Source organism: Triturus cristatus, chromosome 4_2 (assembly GCF_964204655.1).
Source record: "Triturus cristatus chromosome 4_2, aTriCri1.1, whole genome shotgun sequence".
NCBI lineage: Eukaryota > Metazoa > Chordata > Amphibia > Caudata > Salamandridae > Triturus > Triturus cristatus.
Window position 1 is genome coordinate 799,345,119 of NC_140586.1, and position 17,530 is coordinate 799,362,648.

At 47.1% G+C, this 17,530-nt stretch overlaps 1 protein-coding gene across 2 annotated transcripts in view; it reads right to left on the reverse strand.

Annotated features, from left to right (window-relative positions):
* The window catches only part of LOC146835072 (vitamin D3 hydroxylase-associated protein-like), a 266,006-nt gene extending 250,251 nt beyond the window's left edge, over positions 1-15,755 (reverse strand). Inside the window, exon 1 of one of the 2 annotated variants that reach the window (XR_014960683.1) lies at positions 15,373-15,738. Coding sequence is in view for 1 of the 2 variants with exons in the window: in XM_085602737.1 (XP_085458863.1) it covers positions 15,373-15,600 (228 nt within the window). In the remaining variant the exon portion in view is untranslated. Of the gene's footprint in view, positions 1-15,372 lie in introns of both variants that reach the window. The other variant, XM_085602737.1, reaches the window with a different exon arrangement.
* Positions 15,756-17,530: the final 1,775 nt, after the last annotated feature.

Below are 17,530 nucleotides of genomic sequence, written 5' to 3' on the forward strand. Positions count from 1 at the left end.
CACTAGCCTTCGCCTTTCAACTTCCAAACCCCCAATGCCAACTGGTTGAGAGCCTGGCGAGACAGGTGAGGAAAGCGGAGTGGAGAAGGAGACAGGGGGAATCTCCATGGAGGAGCAACCACCAAATGAAGAAGGAGGGGTTACCAGGGCTGGCGAGACCAAAAGGGGACCACCTACACCACCACCACTCTTTCTGACCTGATCTTGGCCAAAACCCTGCCGAGAAGGGGAAAGGGAGGGAAAGCATAGGGAAGACCCCGAGCCCAAGGAAAGCTCGGGGCATCCACCCCCACGCCTCCTCGCAAGGAAGAAGGGTGCAAAACCGAGACAGAAAAGCATCCTGAGGAGACGCAAAGAGATCCAACCAGGGCCAACCGAACGTCTCTGACAGCATCCGAAAGACCAGAGGGGACAGGGACAAAGAAACCGAAGAAGGAAGAAGGCGACTCAACTGATCCACACGCCCATTCTCCCTCCCCGGTAGATAGATAGCCATCAGACCCAGCAGATTGGCCTCTGCCCACGACCCAATCTGATCCGCAAGGAGAGCCAGAAGAGGAGAGGGAGTGCCCCCCTAATGATTCAAATAGGCACAGGCCACCTGATTGTCCGTCCGGACCTGAACCCACATGTTCCTCAGGTTAGGGGCAAAACGCAGCAGCGTCTTGAACACAGCAGCCAGTTCTTTCCAATTGGAGGACATCCAGGTCTCCGCGGGGGACCAAGGACCCTGAGCAGACTGAACCCCAAGGGTGGCACTCCAACCCCAAAGCCTGGCATCAGTCATCAGGGTACAGGGAAGGGGAGGGTCCAGGGGCACCCCTCTTGCCAGGTTGTCTGGAACCAGCTACCACTGCAGCAGGAGAGAAATGGCGGGAGTCACTGGAACAGTGGCATCGTAGTCCTGGGACCCCAGATCCCAGTGAGCTAGAAGGTGATACACCAGATGGTAGAGGTGTCTGCGAGCCCAAGGAACCAGGAAGAGAGAAGCAGACATGTCCCCCTAAATCCGCAACCAGTTCCGTGCGGAGGCCGAGGAGGCAGACAGGAGGGACTCCAGACGAGACCGGAGCCGGAGCTGGCCCCACCCATCCCAGCCCTATCCCGTTTCTAATTACAGGCTACGCGCTCACGGTGGCAAGGCAGCAGCCGCAACACGGATGCGCCCAAAAGGTAACTGACGATGTTTTCTTCCCGTCTTTGTTCTAAAGTGTACAAACATACCGCTTTTTAGAATTAGAATCTTGGCGATGTGATCTGTCATTCTAAATGCCAAATACTCCAACCATCGAAATTCAACATTAACAGACCACTGCACTGCCTTAACTCCCGCTGTGATAGCGAGATCTACATACTACCTCTCCCCAACCCCAGCTCTATATTCAGGCTTTGTTTGTTTAAATAGTAAAATGATACGAACTTCTGAGATCGCTCTCTCTGATTACAGTGAAGATTTGACATTTTTGACATTGCTTTACATTGCCAGAGAGTGCAACAGTAGGGAAAGCGTTGGATAGCGTAGAGGTAAAAATTACTATTCCCACTCCAGTGAGTGCAACAGTAGGGAAAACGTTGGATAGCGTAGGGGTAAAAATTACTATTCCAACTCCAAACAGTGCAACAGTAGGGAAAGCATTGGATAGCGTAGAGGTAAAAATTACTATTCCCACTCCAGAGAGTGCAAAAGTAGGGAAAGTAATGATTTAAATTAAATATAAGATGACATTAATTATCAATACTGATAAAAAGTTAATTAAAAATAATTACCAATTAATAACAATTAATTACCATCTAAAAATATTAATTATCAATTGATAAAATTTTTATACCAATTAATAATTAATTACCAATTACAAATTAATTATTAATTATCAATACACATAAATAAAAAATTAATTATTTACTTTATTACAATTAATTTACTTCCCACCCAATTCCCCTAAAAACCCACAACCCGCTCCTATTAATAACAAATACAATTAACATAATTATCAATTAATCAATTAATATAAATTAATTACCAATTAATAAAAATAAATTACCAATTAATAATTAATCAATTAATTAATTATCAAAACATAAAAATATAATTAACATTTAATTAACCATAATTAAATTACTTCCCACCCTATTCCCCTATAAACCCACAACCCGCTACGGAATTAAATTACGCAATAATTAAATTACATAACATTCCTTTGTTTAAATAAATTAAACATACATTACAACAATAATACATCATTTTAACACATATACTACCATACATAACACAAAAAAAAATTCGATATTATGGTAATCTATATTTTAAAATTCGATATTATGGTATTCGATATTTTTAAGGTCTATATTTTGGTAATCTATATTTTTAAGGCCTATATTTTGGTAATCGATATTTTGTACCCCAATTTCGATATTCTGACCTATCTATATTTTGTAGAGTCCATATTCTGTCCACTCTATATTTTAACTTCGATATTCTGGGCAGTCGATATTTTGGGTGTTTACCTTTGTAGACAACTCAAGTCTTTTTGAATCCATCGAAGCGGAGTTCAGTTTAGGTGAAGAAAAACAGGTTAAACAAGCAGGAAGAGGGATAAGGGAGGGGGTGGCAAATGGTGAGCACTTTCGCAGCCGCTTTGATGTTCTCAGTGGCCGCGCGGCTCACTGAGAACATCAAAGCGGCCACGAAAGTGGTCAGGCAGGCTGACAAATGGTGCTCGCGCCCGGCGCACATGCACTGTATTTGGAGGCCTGAAAAGCCACTAGTCTGCACTTCTAAATCCCGCTTACTAAAACTCTCGCCAGAGCAGCGCTAAAGCGCTGGCTCAGGTGAGACCTAAAAAGGGGTATAAGTATTGGACCTCTGACACCCCAAAATAAGATCACTTCTGGAATAAGGGCATTCTGCCAGGAAGAAAAGCTGTATGCTTTAGGAGGGACTAACACTCTGCCTGTTGCTTAGTTGTTCTGGCCTGCTGCTTACTGCTTCTATCCTGGGAGTGAAAGGACTGGACTTTGCTTTTATTATCCTGATCCCAAGGTTCTCCAAGGGCTTGAGTGTGCTTGCCACCTGTTAAGAAGCGTCAGGGCCATCAAAGCTTTCACCTACCAGTGCCTGGGCTCTTCTGCTGAGAGTCCTGACTTGCCAAGTTGTGCCAAATCATCCCTTGGAAGTAGAAACTGGTGATCTAAGAAGAATATCCATGCATAAACTCCCAACTCCTGTGTTATTGGCACTTCGTTGCTGAAGACGGACACATCATGCCCCCACTCCCTAAACCTAAGATAAAAACCGTATGGGTATGGTTTGATAACAACCTATCTTTCGCAGAAAATATATCAGGTTTGGCCGGCACGTGCTTTGGCATACTGAGAATACTAAGAAAAATGTTAACCTGCTACCTCTTACAGCAAAAATAAACATCATCTAGGCTTGGATTACTGCAACGTTCTCTACTTAGGGGTCGCCAAAAATAGCATGAGAATGCTGCAGAGAGTTCAGAACGCCGCAGCCGGGCTACTACTCAATATCCCAAGGCGAGCCCCAGTGGGAACGGCCCTTGCGGAATTACATTGAATACCCATGCCGGATAGAGTGACTTTCAAGGTCTTGTGCTTTTGCCACAGAATTCTAAACGAGAAAGGGCCTAGCTGCCTACTACTGCTACTCAAGCTTTATAGACCGATTAGGAGCCTTAAATCGGCAGGCACTATGAGACTGAGTGTCCCCAAAATGCACAGGGCACGGCTGGATGGTAAGTACTTTGGCTTTCCAGCAACTAGGGCCTCAAACCAACTGCCACTGGATCTTAAGATGCAGCCCTCAGAAGTGCTGTTCCATAGGAAACTTAAAACATTGTTCTCCAGGTCATCTCAGGTAGACTGGTCCTAAATATGCTTCATTCAGACAGGGGAGGTATTTAGACCTAGAGGAAGGATTCCTAGCACGGGGACACTCCGTTGGAGTAACCAGGTGTGTTATAAATTATTAATCCAATCTAATCGTGGCTGCCTGCACTGAAGAGTGGTTCCTGATCCGCATATCGACCATGACTTTCACTGCAGGCCCCAGCTCGCTGCAAAAAACTGCCACAGTGTGAGTCCCGAGCATTGTGTCACTGACATCCGTGACACCCACTCTGACTCCAACGCAGCACCTACTTGCGGCTGGAAAATTGACGCAGTGCCTTCCTCACTTGCCCTGCATAGCAGTAAGGAACTGACGCATCACCTCCCCTGGCAGTAAGAAACAGACGCATCACATCCCTGGAGAGTAAGGAACTGGCGCATCACTTGGATTTTCTGGTGCCTCACCTCCCCTGCGTCTGTTTCGTCTATGAATTTTGACGCATCCAAGGCACTTTGTGCTCAAAGAAATGCATCCATAGATTTCTAGGGACTGAACTTATTTAACCTTTAAAAAGTGATATCTTTACTTGTGTATATTGGATTTTGTCGTTTTGGTCTTGTTTTATTAGATAAATATTTGCTATTTTTCTAAACTGGTGTGGACTCCTTTTGTAGTGTTTTACTGTGTTACTGTGTGTGTGTGTGTGTGTGTTTGTGTACAAATGCTTAACACATTGCCTGAGATAAGCCTGACCGCTCATTCCAAGCTACCAAGGCTAAAGTGACATCCCTACTTGGAGAGGGTGCAAACCACTGCCAACTAGTTGCCATTTCTAACACATTCTGCATGGCAACTTTGTATTATTCTACAAGAGGCAGTAATAGGAATTGAAGAATGTTATTCTTGGAGCTCATAAACTGAGGATATTCATACTTTCTTTCAGATAACTTTATTTCGGCTAGAACACAATAAATAAAATAAATACAGCTCATAAAATTATCAAAATTATGAATACTCTGCTATCCACAACCATAAATAAAGAACCCCCTATCAGCTACATTCAAATTCCTACTACAAAGCTCACAATATATGATAAAAGCTCAAACTATATTTTATTCTTTAAAATATTATAAAAAATAATACATTAATCCCCACTTACGTCCCTTATTAGCAATGGGGACCCTCCTTTTAGCCCACATTAACCCGTAGAGTTTGCACATACATACAACAGAGATGTATCAGCACGTAATATTTTTGGGGCATTCATGTGAATTGGGGTACCCAGCAAATTACACCATGGTGCAATCCAGAAAGAACAAAATCTAATGTACGCTGGACATGCGAACAACACATGTGGGACAGTTTCCTTTTGGCCTACACAAAATGGGCACTCCTCACTGGAAAAGCTTTTCCATTTTGCTGTAAACACTTTGACAGGGGAGTGTACCCACTCTAAACTGATGGCAAAGCTTCCTATCAAGAGAGACAGTAACTAAATCCCAATACAGCTCTAATACAGGTGTAGACTTAATAATTAAAAGGTAATGCGCCAGTGTTGCACCCCCCAGCGCACGCTCTTCCTCCTGAAGAGCGTGAGTCCAGTAATGCTTTTTCAGCATATTTTTTGAGGGAAGCTTCTCAACCTCAGGGCAAAGGCCTAGGTCACCGAGACCAATTGCTTTCAGAAGCTGCATCACTGGGGACAGCCAAGGGACTTTATTAGATGTGTCCAACTTGATTAATTCCTCTACGGTGGCTCCATAATGCCTCAATTTCGGAGTAGCCCAGGGCCTACGCCAGTATAAAAGGGGTCACAGATGGGATTTTTGGGACACCTTTTTCATGCCCAAGTCCATGAATTCTCTCATATATTTGTTCTCATACTTTAAAAAGCATGTAATATCACCTGACCCCCAAAGCTCAGCACCATACATGGCACCTCCCAGGGCATTTGCTTCATAGATTTTCAAGGCAGATGCAACCGGCCTAATATGTGATACATAATGTTCTTTTAAAATCACTCCAATTCTCTGCCTATGTTTTATAGTTGCAACATCAATATGCTTGCCCCAAGATACATTAGGTACAAGTTTGATGCCCAAATATGAGAACGAATCCACCTGCTCTAATGAATCACTGCCCTGGCATAGTTTTCCTTTAAACTTCTTGGAATGATTAAACACCATAAAATTGATTTTCTGCAGTATTTATCTCTAAGCCATGCTGTGTGCAAAAATCCTCGAAGCTAGTTAAGTCTTTGCAATCCACTAGACGTTTTGGAAATTAAAAGCGTATTGTCCGCAAATAAAAATAATGATATCTTGCCCTTTGCCAAGGCGTGGGCATCAGCCTCTATTTTTAAGAGGTGGTGTAGCAACCCGTTTATATATGAATAGAATAAAGTAGGGGCCAGTACACAGCCCTGCCGAACACCCTTTAATACAGGAATCTTTACAGTTACTTCTCCCTGTCAGCCCCACTGAATCCTGGCAAAATTATTTTCATGCAGTCTAATAAGCAGAGATAATATGTCAAGAGGCATCCCCATCTCTTCCAAGACTTCCCATAACCTTGCATGTGGTACCAAGTCAAATGCAGACTTAAGGTCGACAAAAGCAACATATAAGTCACCCTTGCTGATCAAGACCGTCTTCCAATATATTATAGTTGATCTGAAGACCTGGTCTATTGTTGACGTCTTGTGTCTAATACCTGCTCGCAAGGGGCTTATGATAGCCCCACTTTCTACCCCTTTTGGTATCTTTACCAGTACCATTCTGCAAAAGACTTTCTGGAGGCAGTCAATTAGACTAATGGGACTATTATTAACTGGCAAGATCTTATCTCCCTTTTTGTACACCGGCGCCACTTCTGCTTCCTGCCAGGATGATGGTATAGGGGCTCCCATCGCTATCTTATTGGCAATAATCAATATATAATTTGACCATATATCTAGATCATGGAGGTATACATCTACTGAGATGCTATCTGGGCCAGCTGCTCTCCCTCTAGAAAAGGTGGCCAGTAAGTGAGCAACATCCTCACAAGTGAAGGGTGGAGAATCAAATGTAGTCAGTGAGGCATTCGAGGGCATTTCACCCGATATTTTAACATCATCATTGTATAAAGCTGAAAAACGGCTGACCCAATCTGCAGGGGGGACATGGTTCTGTGGCTCAGACCCTGAAGTGTTCACTCCTCTGGTCACCAATTTCCGAAATCGTGAAGCTGTGAATATGGATTGCAGCAGCAGAAAGATAGTGTCAAGAGGGGCAGACTATGACTCAGAATAATGAAGATTACCGGTAAGTAACCGAGTCATTACCATCCTCCTCCGTCTTCCTCGTCACAGTCACAAAGGAGCATATACCCAGACGAACAAAAGAAACAGACACCAAGTATGCCAAAGAAAATTTTAATGCACACAATCAGTGGACAGCCGCAAGGACAGCGGAACCAAAATCCCCAGAAAAGACCTCCCCCATCCGTAACCTATAATGGCAGATGAACGTGTGAGGGGAGGACCAAGTCGCTGTAGCACAAAGATCCTTCAAGGAGGCCCCCTTAAAAGAAGCCAAGGAGGAAGACATATCCCGGATTGAATGAGCCTCAATGACCGGGGGAAGAGAAATCCCGAATGCCGGTAGGCCAAGTAGACATCGGACCGTACCCAACGGGAAAAAGTGGCCGTAGTAGGGCGATGACCTTGCAGGGCAACCCCAAAGGTGACAAACAAAAAATCCACCTGGCGAATGGAGGTCGTATGCTCCAGCTAGATCACCAGAGCCCTGGTCAAATCAAGGGAATGCAGCCAGATGTCCTCCTCCGTAGAGGGGGCAGGAAAAAAGCCAGGAAGAACAATATCCTGGGACAAATGAAAAGCGGAGGACACCTCGGGAAGAAAAGCCGGGTCAGGACTAAGGACCACCTTGTCGGGGAAGAAATGCAAGAAGGGAGGATGGCAAAGCAAAGCGCCAAGCTCCCCCAAACTGCGTCCAGAGGTAATGGCAACCAGAAAACAAACCTTCAAGGTGGGAAACTCCAGGGACACAAAAGGCAGAGGCTCAAACGGGGAAAGCTGCACAGCATGAAGAACCAAAGAAAGATCCCAGGGGGGAACTGGAGAAACGACAGGCCGTCGAAGAAAGAAACTGCGCAGAAGGTGGGAAGCCAAGGACTCAAAGAAGATGAGAGGCCCCACGGATAGCCTTAATGGCGTACCACTGGCTGCAGAGAGTAGAGACCGACAGCCCAAGCAAAAAGCCATCCCGGAGGAACTCAAGCACAGACACACCCTCACAGGAATCAGGGAGAAACCCCCACGAAGAACACCAAGCAGAGAAATTCTTCCAGTGACGCTCGTAGACCTTAAGGATACTGTCCTTTTGAGAACTCTGAATAGACAGGGCCAATGCAGAGGAACAACCCAAAGACACTAGCCTTCGCCTTTCAACTTCCAAACCCCCAATGCCAACTGGTTGAGAGCCTGGCGAGACAGGTGAGGAAAGCGGAGTGGAGAAGGAGACAGGGGGAATCTCCATGGAGGAGCAACCACCAAATGAAGAAGGAGGGGTTACCAGGGCTGGCGAGACCAAAAGGGGACCACCTACACCACCACCACTCTTTCTGACCTGATCTTGGCCAAAACCCTGCCGAGAAGGGGAAAGGGAGGGAAAGCATAGGGAAGACCCCGAGCCCAAGGAAAGCTCGGGGCATCCACCCCCACGCCTCCTCGCAAGGAAGAAGGGTGCAAAACCGAGACAGAAAAGCATCCTGAGGAGACGCAAAGAGATCCAACCAGGGCCAACCGAACGTCTCTGACAGCATCCGAAAGACCAGAGGGGACAGGGACAAAGAAACCGAAGAAGGAAGAAGGCGACTCAACTGATCCACACGCCCATTCTCCCTCCCCGGTAGATAGATAGCCATCAGACCCAGCAGATTGGCCTCTGCCCACGACCCAATCTGATCCGCAAGGAGAGCCAGAAGAGGAGAGGGAGTGCCCCCCTAATGATTCAAATAGGCACAGGCCACCTGATTGTCCGTCCGGACCTGAACCCACATGTTCCTCAGGTTAGGGGCAAAACGCAGCAGCGTCTTGAACACAGCAGCCAGTTCTTTCCAATTGGAGGACATCCAGGTCTCCGCGGGGGACCAAGGACCCTGAGCAGACTGAACCCCAAGGGTGGCACTCCAACCCCAAAGCCTGGCATCAGTCATCAGGGTGAAGGGGAGGGTCCAGGGGCACCCCTCTTGCCAGGTTGTCTGGAACCAGCTACCACTGCAGCAGGAGAGAAATGGCGGGAGTCACTGGAACAGTGGCATCGTAGTCCTGGGACCCCAGATCCCAGTGAGCTAGAAGGTGATACACCAGATGGTAGAGGTGTCTGCGAGCCCAAGGAACCAGGAAGAGAGAAGCAGACATGTCCCCCTAAATCCGCAATCAGTTCCGTGCGGAGGCCGAGGAGGCAGACAGGAGGGACTCCAGACGAGACCGGAGCCGGAGCTGGCCCCACCCATCCCAGCCCTATCCCGTTTCTAATTACAGGCTACGCGCTCACGGTGGCAAGGCAGCAGCCGCAACACGGATGCGCCCAAAAGGTAACTGACGATGTTTTCTTCCCGTCTTTGTTCTAAAGTGTACAAACATACCGCTTTTTAGAATTAGAATCTTGGCGATGTGATCTGTCATTCTAAATGCCAAATACTCCAACCATCGAAATTGAACATTAACAGACCACTGCACTGCCTTAACTCCCGCTGTGATAGCGAGATCTACATACTACCTCTCCCCAACCCCAGCTCTATATTCAGGCTTTGTTTGTTTAAATAGTAAAATGATACGAACTTCTGAGATCGCTCTCTCTGATTACAGTGAAGATTTGCCATTTTTGACATTGCTTTACAGTACAGTATTTTAAAGAATTGCCATTTTCTACAAAGATATCCGCTGTATAATCACCCTTATTGGTGTGCATTTCATTGTACTGTCTCTTTTACTTTAATTTATTTTATTTTATTTTATTGTACTTGTTCTTCCTTTTTGTAGGAAAAGAATAACCTTAAGATACTGATGTATTCATTGTTTATGGAAATTACCATAAACCCCCTTCTCTGAACTGGAGAATACCGGTTCACACATTCACTAGGTCCTGAGGAATGCCCAACGACCCCCTCCAGGGGTGCTAGAAGGGCAGAAACATGTCGACCATTTTTTGATTTGGACACCTTATAGTGCTGGGGTTACATAATTTGACCCACTGCACCACCATTTTTTAGAAGTCTACCATTACACCTGACAGAATAAATTTTGCTTTTTGAAGGTAGTACCGGTAAGACATTTTTAACGTCAACTTTTCACGTTATTTTGCACCTTTTTTGCACCAATGTCTCTGATCACTACTGCGAATTAGCGGTTGCCTCCAGGTGGAGGAAGCATAACACACAAGAGACCCGATGATAATGCTTACACGTATTCATAAGGCGGAGAACCAAGATACACCGCCAATACCACCAAAAATACGTGATTGAGGGTTCTCATAATACCTATTTAGGTATTAAGTGGTTCAGATAACGACCAAAAGACCCCTATTTCCAGTTACAAGTGATCCATTCCCTTATGATTCAAGATATACAATTAGGAAGAAGAATGGATGACTGCTCCTTCTAGCTCCCTTTTTTTGATTATAAGATCCGGAAGAAGAAACACCATCCCCAACCTGGTATTGAAGAGAGTGCCGATCAACTGGAGCTCCTGAGACGGGATGAGGTAGGACTTGCTGAGATTCACAAGGAACCCATGAGACTCCCGGTAAAGCAACACCAACGCCACATCCTCCAGGGCCTTAAGGAAAGATGAAGAAGAAATTAATCAGTCGTCAAGGTAGGGAAACAAAAGCGTCCCTTGAGCATGCAACAGACCCACAAGTGGAGCCAGAACCTTAGTAAACACTCGTGGAACTGAGGCCAACCCAAAGGGGAGGACACAAAACTGGAAGTGCTGACCCAGGGCAAAGAACCGCAAATACCGCTGGGAGAGAGGATGCACAGGAATACGGAAATACGGAAATAAGCATCCAAAAGGTCCAAGGAAGACAGAAAAGCCCCAGAGGAAACCAGGGGCAGGTTCTGCTGCAAACTCACCATTTTGAACCTCCAATAAGGCACATAGGTGTTCATGGTTTTAAAATCCAGGATAGGGTGGAAATCCCCTGACGGCTTCCCCACCAGGAACATCAGAGAATAGCAACCCTGACCCAACTCTACCTCGGGGACAGGAATGATGGCACCCTTCCGGAGAAGATCCAGGATCCCTCACTGCAGCCCCAGCAGCTTCAGAGGATTCTGAGGAGTGGGGGTGGGAATAACAAGATCTGGAGGACGAGAAGAGAAGTCAATAGAATAGCCTTTGACCACCAGACGAAGAACCCAGGAATCGGTGACGTGGTGAGCCAAGCGGAAGAAAACTGACCAATCCGGCCTCCCACCTTGAGATAGTCAGGACTTGAGAGAGGCATCTGTAAGGGCAGCACCTGCAGGCTGACACCGGGATTTGGCAGAGAAGGGGGTGCCACAACCCCTCCCCCGTAAAAATGGCTGGGAGGAACCTCTCCCGGCAGAGGGGGTTTTCCCAAAAGCACACCGATACCCAAATCCTCAACCCCTCAGGGCAGGCCGCAGAGGAGTAAGGAGCTTGCGATCCTCCACTGACTTCTTCAGGAGATCCTCAAACCGAGGCCCAAACAGCTTGGCAAACGGGAAAGCAGGCTTTTCAGAGAGGCCTCCACCTTCCAAGATCTCATCCAGATGTTATGACGAGCTGAAACAATGGAGCCAGAGGTTGCAGCAGAAGCAGACAGAGAGTCGAAAGTAATGTCCGACAGGAAGCATACCTGCAGCTAAATAAGGGACAGACGGGAACTAATGTCCTCCCCCTGCTGAAGCGCCTCAGACAAGAGGTGAGAATCATGTAGGAGAGACTGCACCACATACGAGGCATAAGCCCCCACCCTGATAGAAAATTTGGCAGCGGCGTAAGCACGTTTAACAGCACCGTCCACCCTCTTATCCACCGGATCGGTAGGAGAGGCGTCCTCAGAGATAATAGACCAAACCCACCATGAGCAAGTCCACCTTCACCTGAGGAGGGAACTCAGTCAGAAAGACCTGAAGAGGGTACTTCTTGGCAAGGAATCGCAGGAACCCAGCCTTCTCAACATCAGCCCATTCCCTGGACAGAAGCCCCCGGATGGCCTTATGAATGGGAAGGGCGTCAGGCTCCTTCCGACGGTACTGGGAGAAAAATTCCTCATCAACCTCCAAAGGAACAACAGTTGGAAACGCCAAATTGTCCTTTAAGTGCGTCAGGACTTCTCTTAATTCTGCTCTTAACAAAGCGCCCACGCTGCTCATCATCAGAACCATCAGAGTCAGGGTCAGGCTGAGAGGAGCCCCTAGGGACCTGAGGCACCGGCCTATCCTGAGCCGCAAATACAGAATTCACTGCCTTGTTAATCATGGCATGCAGGACATCAAGATACATGCCCCCAGGTTGCAGAGAGGCAGGATCAGAATCTGACCCAGACGACGGCGAGGACGCTCCTTAGACCGCTTTCCCTCCATAACGAGACACACAACAGCCGAGATGGAAGTAGCTTCTGAAAAAAGGAGCCAGAACACCGCCTACATGCAACCGCCACCTCCCCCTCCTGACGCGGCAAATCAAAGAAGGACCAGTAAGGCCATAAATATGCCCAGGAAGCCCCGCGCGCAGCGGGAAGGCAGGAGAAGCCGGGCAACCTTAACAAAGCTCCCACGCTGCCGAAAGGAGGCTTACCAAAGTGCAACACAAGGTAAGATGCGCGTGGCAGCCGAAGGGCAAGGAACCCCCAACCACACCAGACCGCCAAGCGGAGGAGTGGTAAACTCCGTAAGGAGCAAACACCACAGCACCCCAGCCACTCAGCGCAGGGGTGGCGGATCATCAAGCACTGCACAAACGGACAAGGACCCGCTCCCCCCGCTCAGCACGTGAGCAGCAAACAGAACAGAACCGCCGCACCGAGGCAGAAGCCCACAGAGGAGCGGTGGCAATGAGAAGGGGATACTAGAGCAGACCCCAGACACATACTTGCCATAAGACCAATGACGAAAGCGGCATATCCTGTAGGTGGGACTCAAACTCGCTCTCTGCAGCACACAGCAGACAGCACCGATGCACTTCAAAGGCAGCCCACTCGACAGCCGCCTCGACACGAAGATGGGTGTTCCAGACGGAACACAGAGAAAAAAACTGGATGTTTCCTGTGATAATCCCACCCTTATAGGTCAGGTGGCAGGTACTTCCTGCCAGGCCACCATATTGGGTGAGGACCTTTTTGTTTATGGGTGAATGCTGTGCCTGGAACACGGGGTGCTCTTTTGTGACTGTGACGAGGAAGACGGAGGAGGATGGTAATGTATTTGTTACAGCGATCCTTCTGCTACTCGCAGGTAGAAATACAGTACTTGTAAAATAGCTCAGTTATTTATGCACCATGTGTTTTACCGGGCATAGGTATGATACCTAGTAGGCTGCAACTCAATCTTTCATCCCTCAATGGTTGATAAAATACATTCCAGTGGAGTAATACACCTTTGACGGCCAGTTTGCATTGTATATAGGTGAATTAGTAATATTGCAATGCACCTAGACAAACCTAGCATTTCTACTTAGCATATGTAGACCTACAAAACGTTACATAGGTATTAGAGCCTGAGAAAGTCAAAGGTACTTTAACCCGTTCCGTGCTCATGACGGAACCACTCCGTCATGAGCCCCGGGTGCCGTGTGCTCATGACGGAGTGGTTCCGTCATGCTGCGGCCGTTGGCGGCCGCTCCGCCCACGCGGCGCTAATTCCCCACCTGTGCGGGCGATTAGCGCAGTGGGTGGAGTCGTGACGGAACCACTCCGTCATGAGCACAGCTCGCCCGTGACTCATGACGGAGTGGTTCCGTCACGAGCACGGCGGCACCGCAACTGCCCCCAAACCCCCCCAGCGCCGCGGCGGAATTCCTGCCGCGGCGAAGGGGTTAAAAATCTCTGTTTGTATATTTCAAACTCATGAAGTAAATACTGCAGGGGTTATTATTTTCCCTGTAACTGACTGCTGGGTGTAATGTAAGGTGGAATTGTAGAGCGCTGCTCATCACCCTTGAGGGTATCCAGGCGTTGAATGGCAGATGAGAGATTCCAGCTTGCTACTGCTTCCCACCATGGCTCCACTTGCACACAATACGAATTATATTGTTTGTGAAGTGAAGCATGGGCTGCTGGAAAGGAAATAGGAGCCCTTTGCTGCTCCTCGCTAGAGAGAACAGGGAGAGTCTGCAGAGCCTGCTGTGTGTGTGTACCATCCAGGGTCAGACTAACCTGAAGGACATGCAGCCGTGCCCGACGGGCAGGCCGGAGAGGGCAGGGTGTGCGCTGTTTTTGCATCTGTTTGTGGGCCTGTTTTATGGTTTGCTGGGCTCGTTTCTACTGTTGATTTCTCTAATATGAAAACAAACATTGCCTGCAGCACGCTCAGACCCACGCAGTCTTCCATGCTCAGCAAAACACTTATTCAACATCTTTAGAAGTTTAAAACTGCCCCAATTTGCACACACGGGCCACTTGCTTTAGCTAACCAAGTAACTAATGGGGCCACTTTTATGTTGGTGCCGGTGCCTATGTTCTGTCCCAGTCCGACCCTGGTGTAAACGTGCTGGGCTAAAACACGATTGCTACATTTTGAGGTGGTGGGCTGCAATGTTGTGACAAAAGTCTATCCGATGGGGTCCAGTGTTCACCACTTTGTTACAGCATTGGCATTCAGTTTCCAATTTGGGGTGGTAAATAAGGTCCCAACATTCGATCGTTATCCCTAATTTTGCTTCAGAAGAAGCTGTGTTTTTTGGTGACTATCCATGCCTCGTGGCATATGGAGATTCAAAGAATATCAACACGTTTCCATCAAATGACTACATATAATATGTTGATGTTCTAAGACATTTCAGTTAGCATCTACGAAATTCCCAACCACAATTGTAAGCACACAGGTATAATACATTTAAGCATATCTATTCGTGTCATTTATGTATCATTATCACTCCGACGTGCAATACCGAAAACATGTTTGTGTTCAATTAATAATTATCACTACCAAGTCAAAAGTGGTACTTATTTATATGAACCTTGGACGGATGAACAACTGTGTTGTCCCTACTGGGATCAAACATTGGGACTGATCGTCAGATCTCTTCAGAGACCGGGGAGCTGAACCCACTGAGTTAACTTTAAAGGTGCATAACTTAAGCAATCCGTCTTTACAAGTTCTTTTTCATAAAGCGGACACATCTGTACCAAGGTGCATCACACATTAAAGCACATTTCTCCGCGTAAATTCACTTCTCTTCCGTTCGACCACTAGCTAAAGCAAAAGTCCGCAGTTCTCGCGGTAGCAGTGCCGCGTGCAAGCGATGCAGACGTTAGTAGTAGTACCTGCTGTTTGAACCGCTGCACCGCTTTCTCCATCTTGCGCAACGCCTCGTCCCTCCGCCGCCGGGCCCGTTCCATTTTCTTCAGGATTCTCTGCTTCCCCATCCATTTCAGCAGAGCCAGGGACAGAGCGGAACAGCAGACTAGGGCCGAGAGCGCGAGCGGGTCCACGCGCAGGTCAGCGAGGAGCGCGCGCACCCTCTCTGGCACCATAGCCGAGAGAACCTGCATGATCCCTGCAGCACCGAGCCCTGCAGTCAGTGCGCCCGGCTCTACAGACTGACATGTGCCTCTGGCCAGCAGAAGGGAAACTATTTCAGAGCTGCACAGCCAGCGCAAGACCTGTTCGGAGGGGAAAGCGCCTGCTGAGTGCCCTTGGTACCTCCCATTCGCCACAGTTAGTGCTGATGCAATAAGGTAAACAACCGAGCAGACGATATGCTGTAGTGATAACCTCTTGAACTCACAACGATTTGCCTTCATCAATGAGCGCTTTTTGCCCGGTGGTGTTCCTGTGACGTCACTGGCACGTGAGAGGCAAACTGAGGTACAAAGTGCACTTCTGCACTACACGGGGATGGGATTACATTTTAAACCCCCAGGAATTTGTTGAATTGTATCGAATATCCGAGTCAACACTTCTACTCTGACAACGATACCATTCTGTCGCCGCAGTTGTGAACCAACCAAATCGACCGCCAAGGGCGTGAGTTGAATATCCGTGTCAAACCCCACACTCCAGAAAATGGCTGCTAAACATCTCTGTTTAAACAACTTTGGCATGATCAAAATGCAAGGAGGAAATATAAAGTTGGAGTGATATACAGTAAGGATGAGTTCTCACACAGAAGCGGATTCAAACAAAGTGGGAATGAAAATCCTTCAGCCAAGAAGCGGGCGCAACTCGGAGGCGTCTAGTGGTGGCATCAGCAGTGGGTGCCAGGTGGGCTGGCTCAGAGCATTAAATGTGACCTGTTGCCAACGGAGAAGGTGACCATTATCTCTCCTCCACAGTATACGTGTTGGCCTTTATTTTTGCAGTTTTAGGTAGCGCGGGCATGGCGCGAAGTCATCAGAGTGCTTTGAAACTAGCAGAATACAAGGGTTTAGGGAGTTACATGAACGAAATTAAGCCATTTGTAACCATAGATGCGAACAGGACAAATTGTAGCAGTTGATTAAAGGTCGTACACTTCATGCATTGATTAAGATGATGGGGTCACATACAGTGCTATAAATAGGTGCAGGTACTCATTAAAATGAGCTAGAGGTGTAGTGAGGGGGCGTGGCTAAGGGCAAGACCTGGTGATACTTAACAACTTCTATATTAGTTGCAGCACACACCAAAACACATCATGTGTTTATATAAACAAAGCAGGTTAACTCGTTACATAAAATGAAAGAAAAATGCGATAATATGTAAACATTTCCTTTTTTTTGCAATAGTTGCACCTTCTTAATGTCATACTGTTAATTGCTGTTTGGCACAATACTATATATTTTTGAGCATGCGAGTAGGAAGAACCTGAAAATACCCCCAGATCGCACCTTAGCTCTTATGGCACCAAGCAAATGAAGCAAGTCATCATGACCCTCCCCAGAAGATATCTCTTGTCTCTTTTATCAATCTATCCATTCATCCTTTCATCATACCATTTATCCGCTGATGTGCACCATTTAACCTTTACATTCTATTGTCTATTCAGTCTTTCATCAATCATTCAGTTTTTCACCATTCCGTCTATCCACCCTTCATATCCAAACCTATCCATCCATCATCCATCTCCAAACCTATCCATTCATCCTTTCATTCATCCATCTCTTTATCCACCCTTTCCCTCATCCATCAATCCTTTCGCTCATCCATCCATCAACCCTTTCACTCCTTTATTCTATCCACCGTTTCACTCAATCCCTCCTTTCACTCATCCATGATCCACCCTTTCATCCATCCTCCCTACCTTTCATTCATCCATCCAAACTGTCACTTATCCACCCATCATCCGCCCTTTTATCCAATCATCCACCCTCTTTCACCCATGCATGCTTTCAATCATCCATCCACCCATACATCCACCCTTGCTCACTCATCCATTCACTCACTCATCCACTTACTCACCCACCAACCCTCCCTTTTACGTTATCTATGAATCTTTGTCGC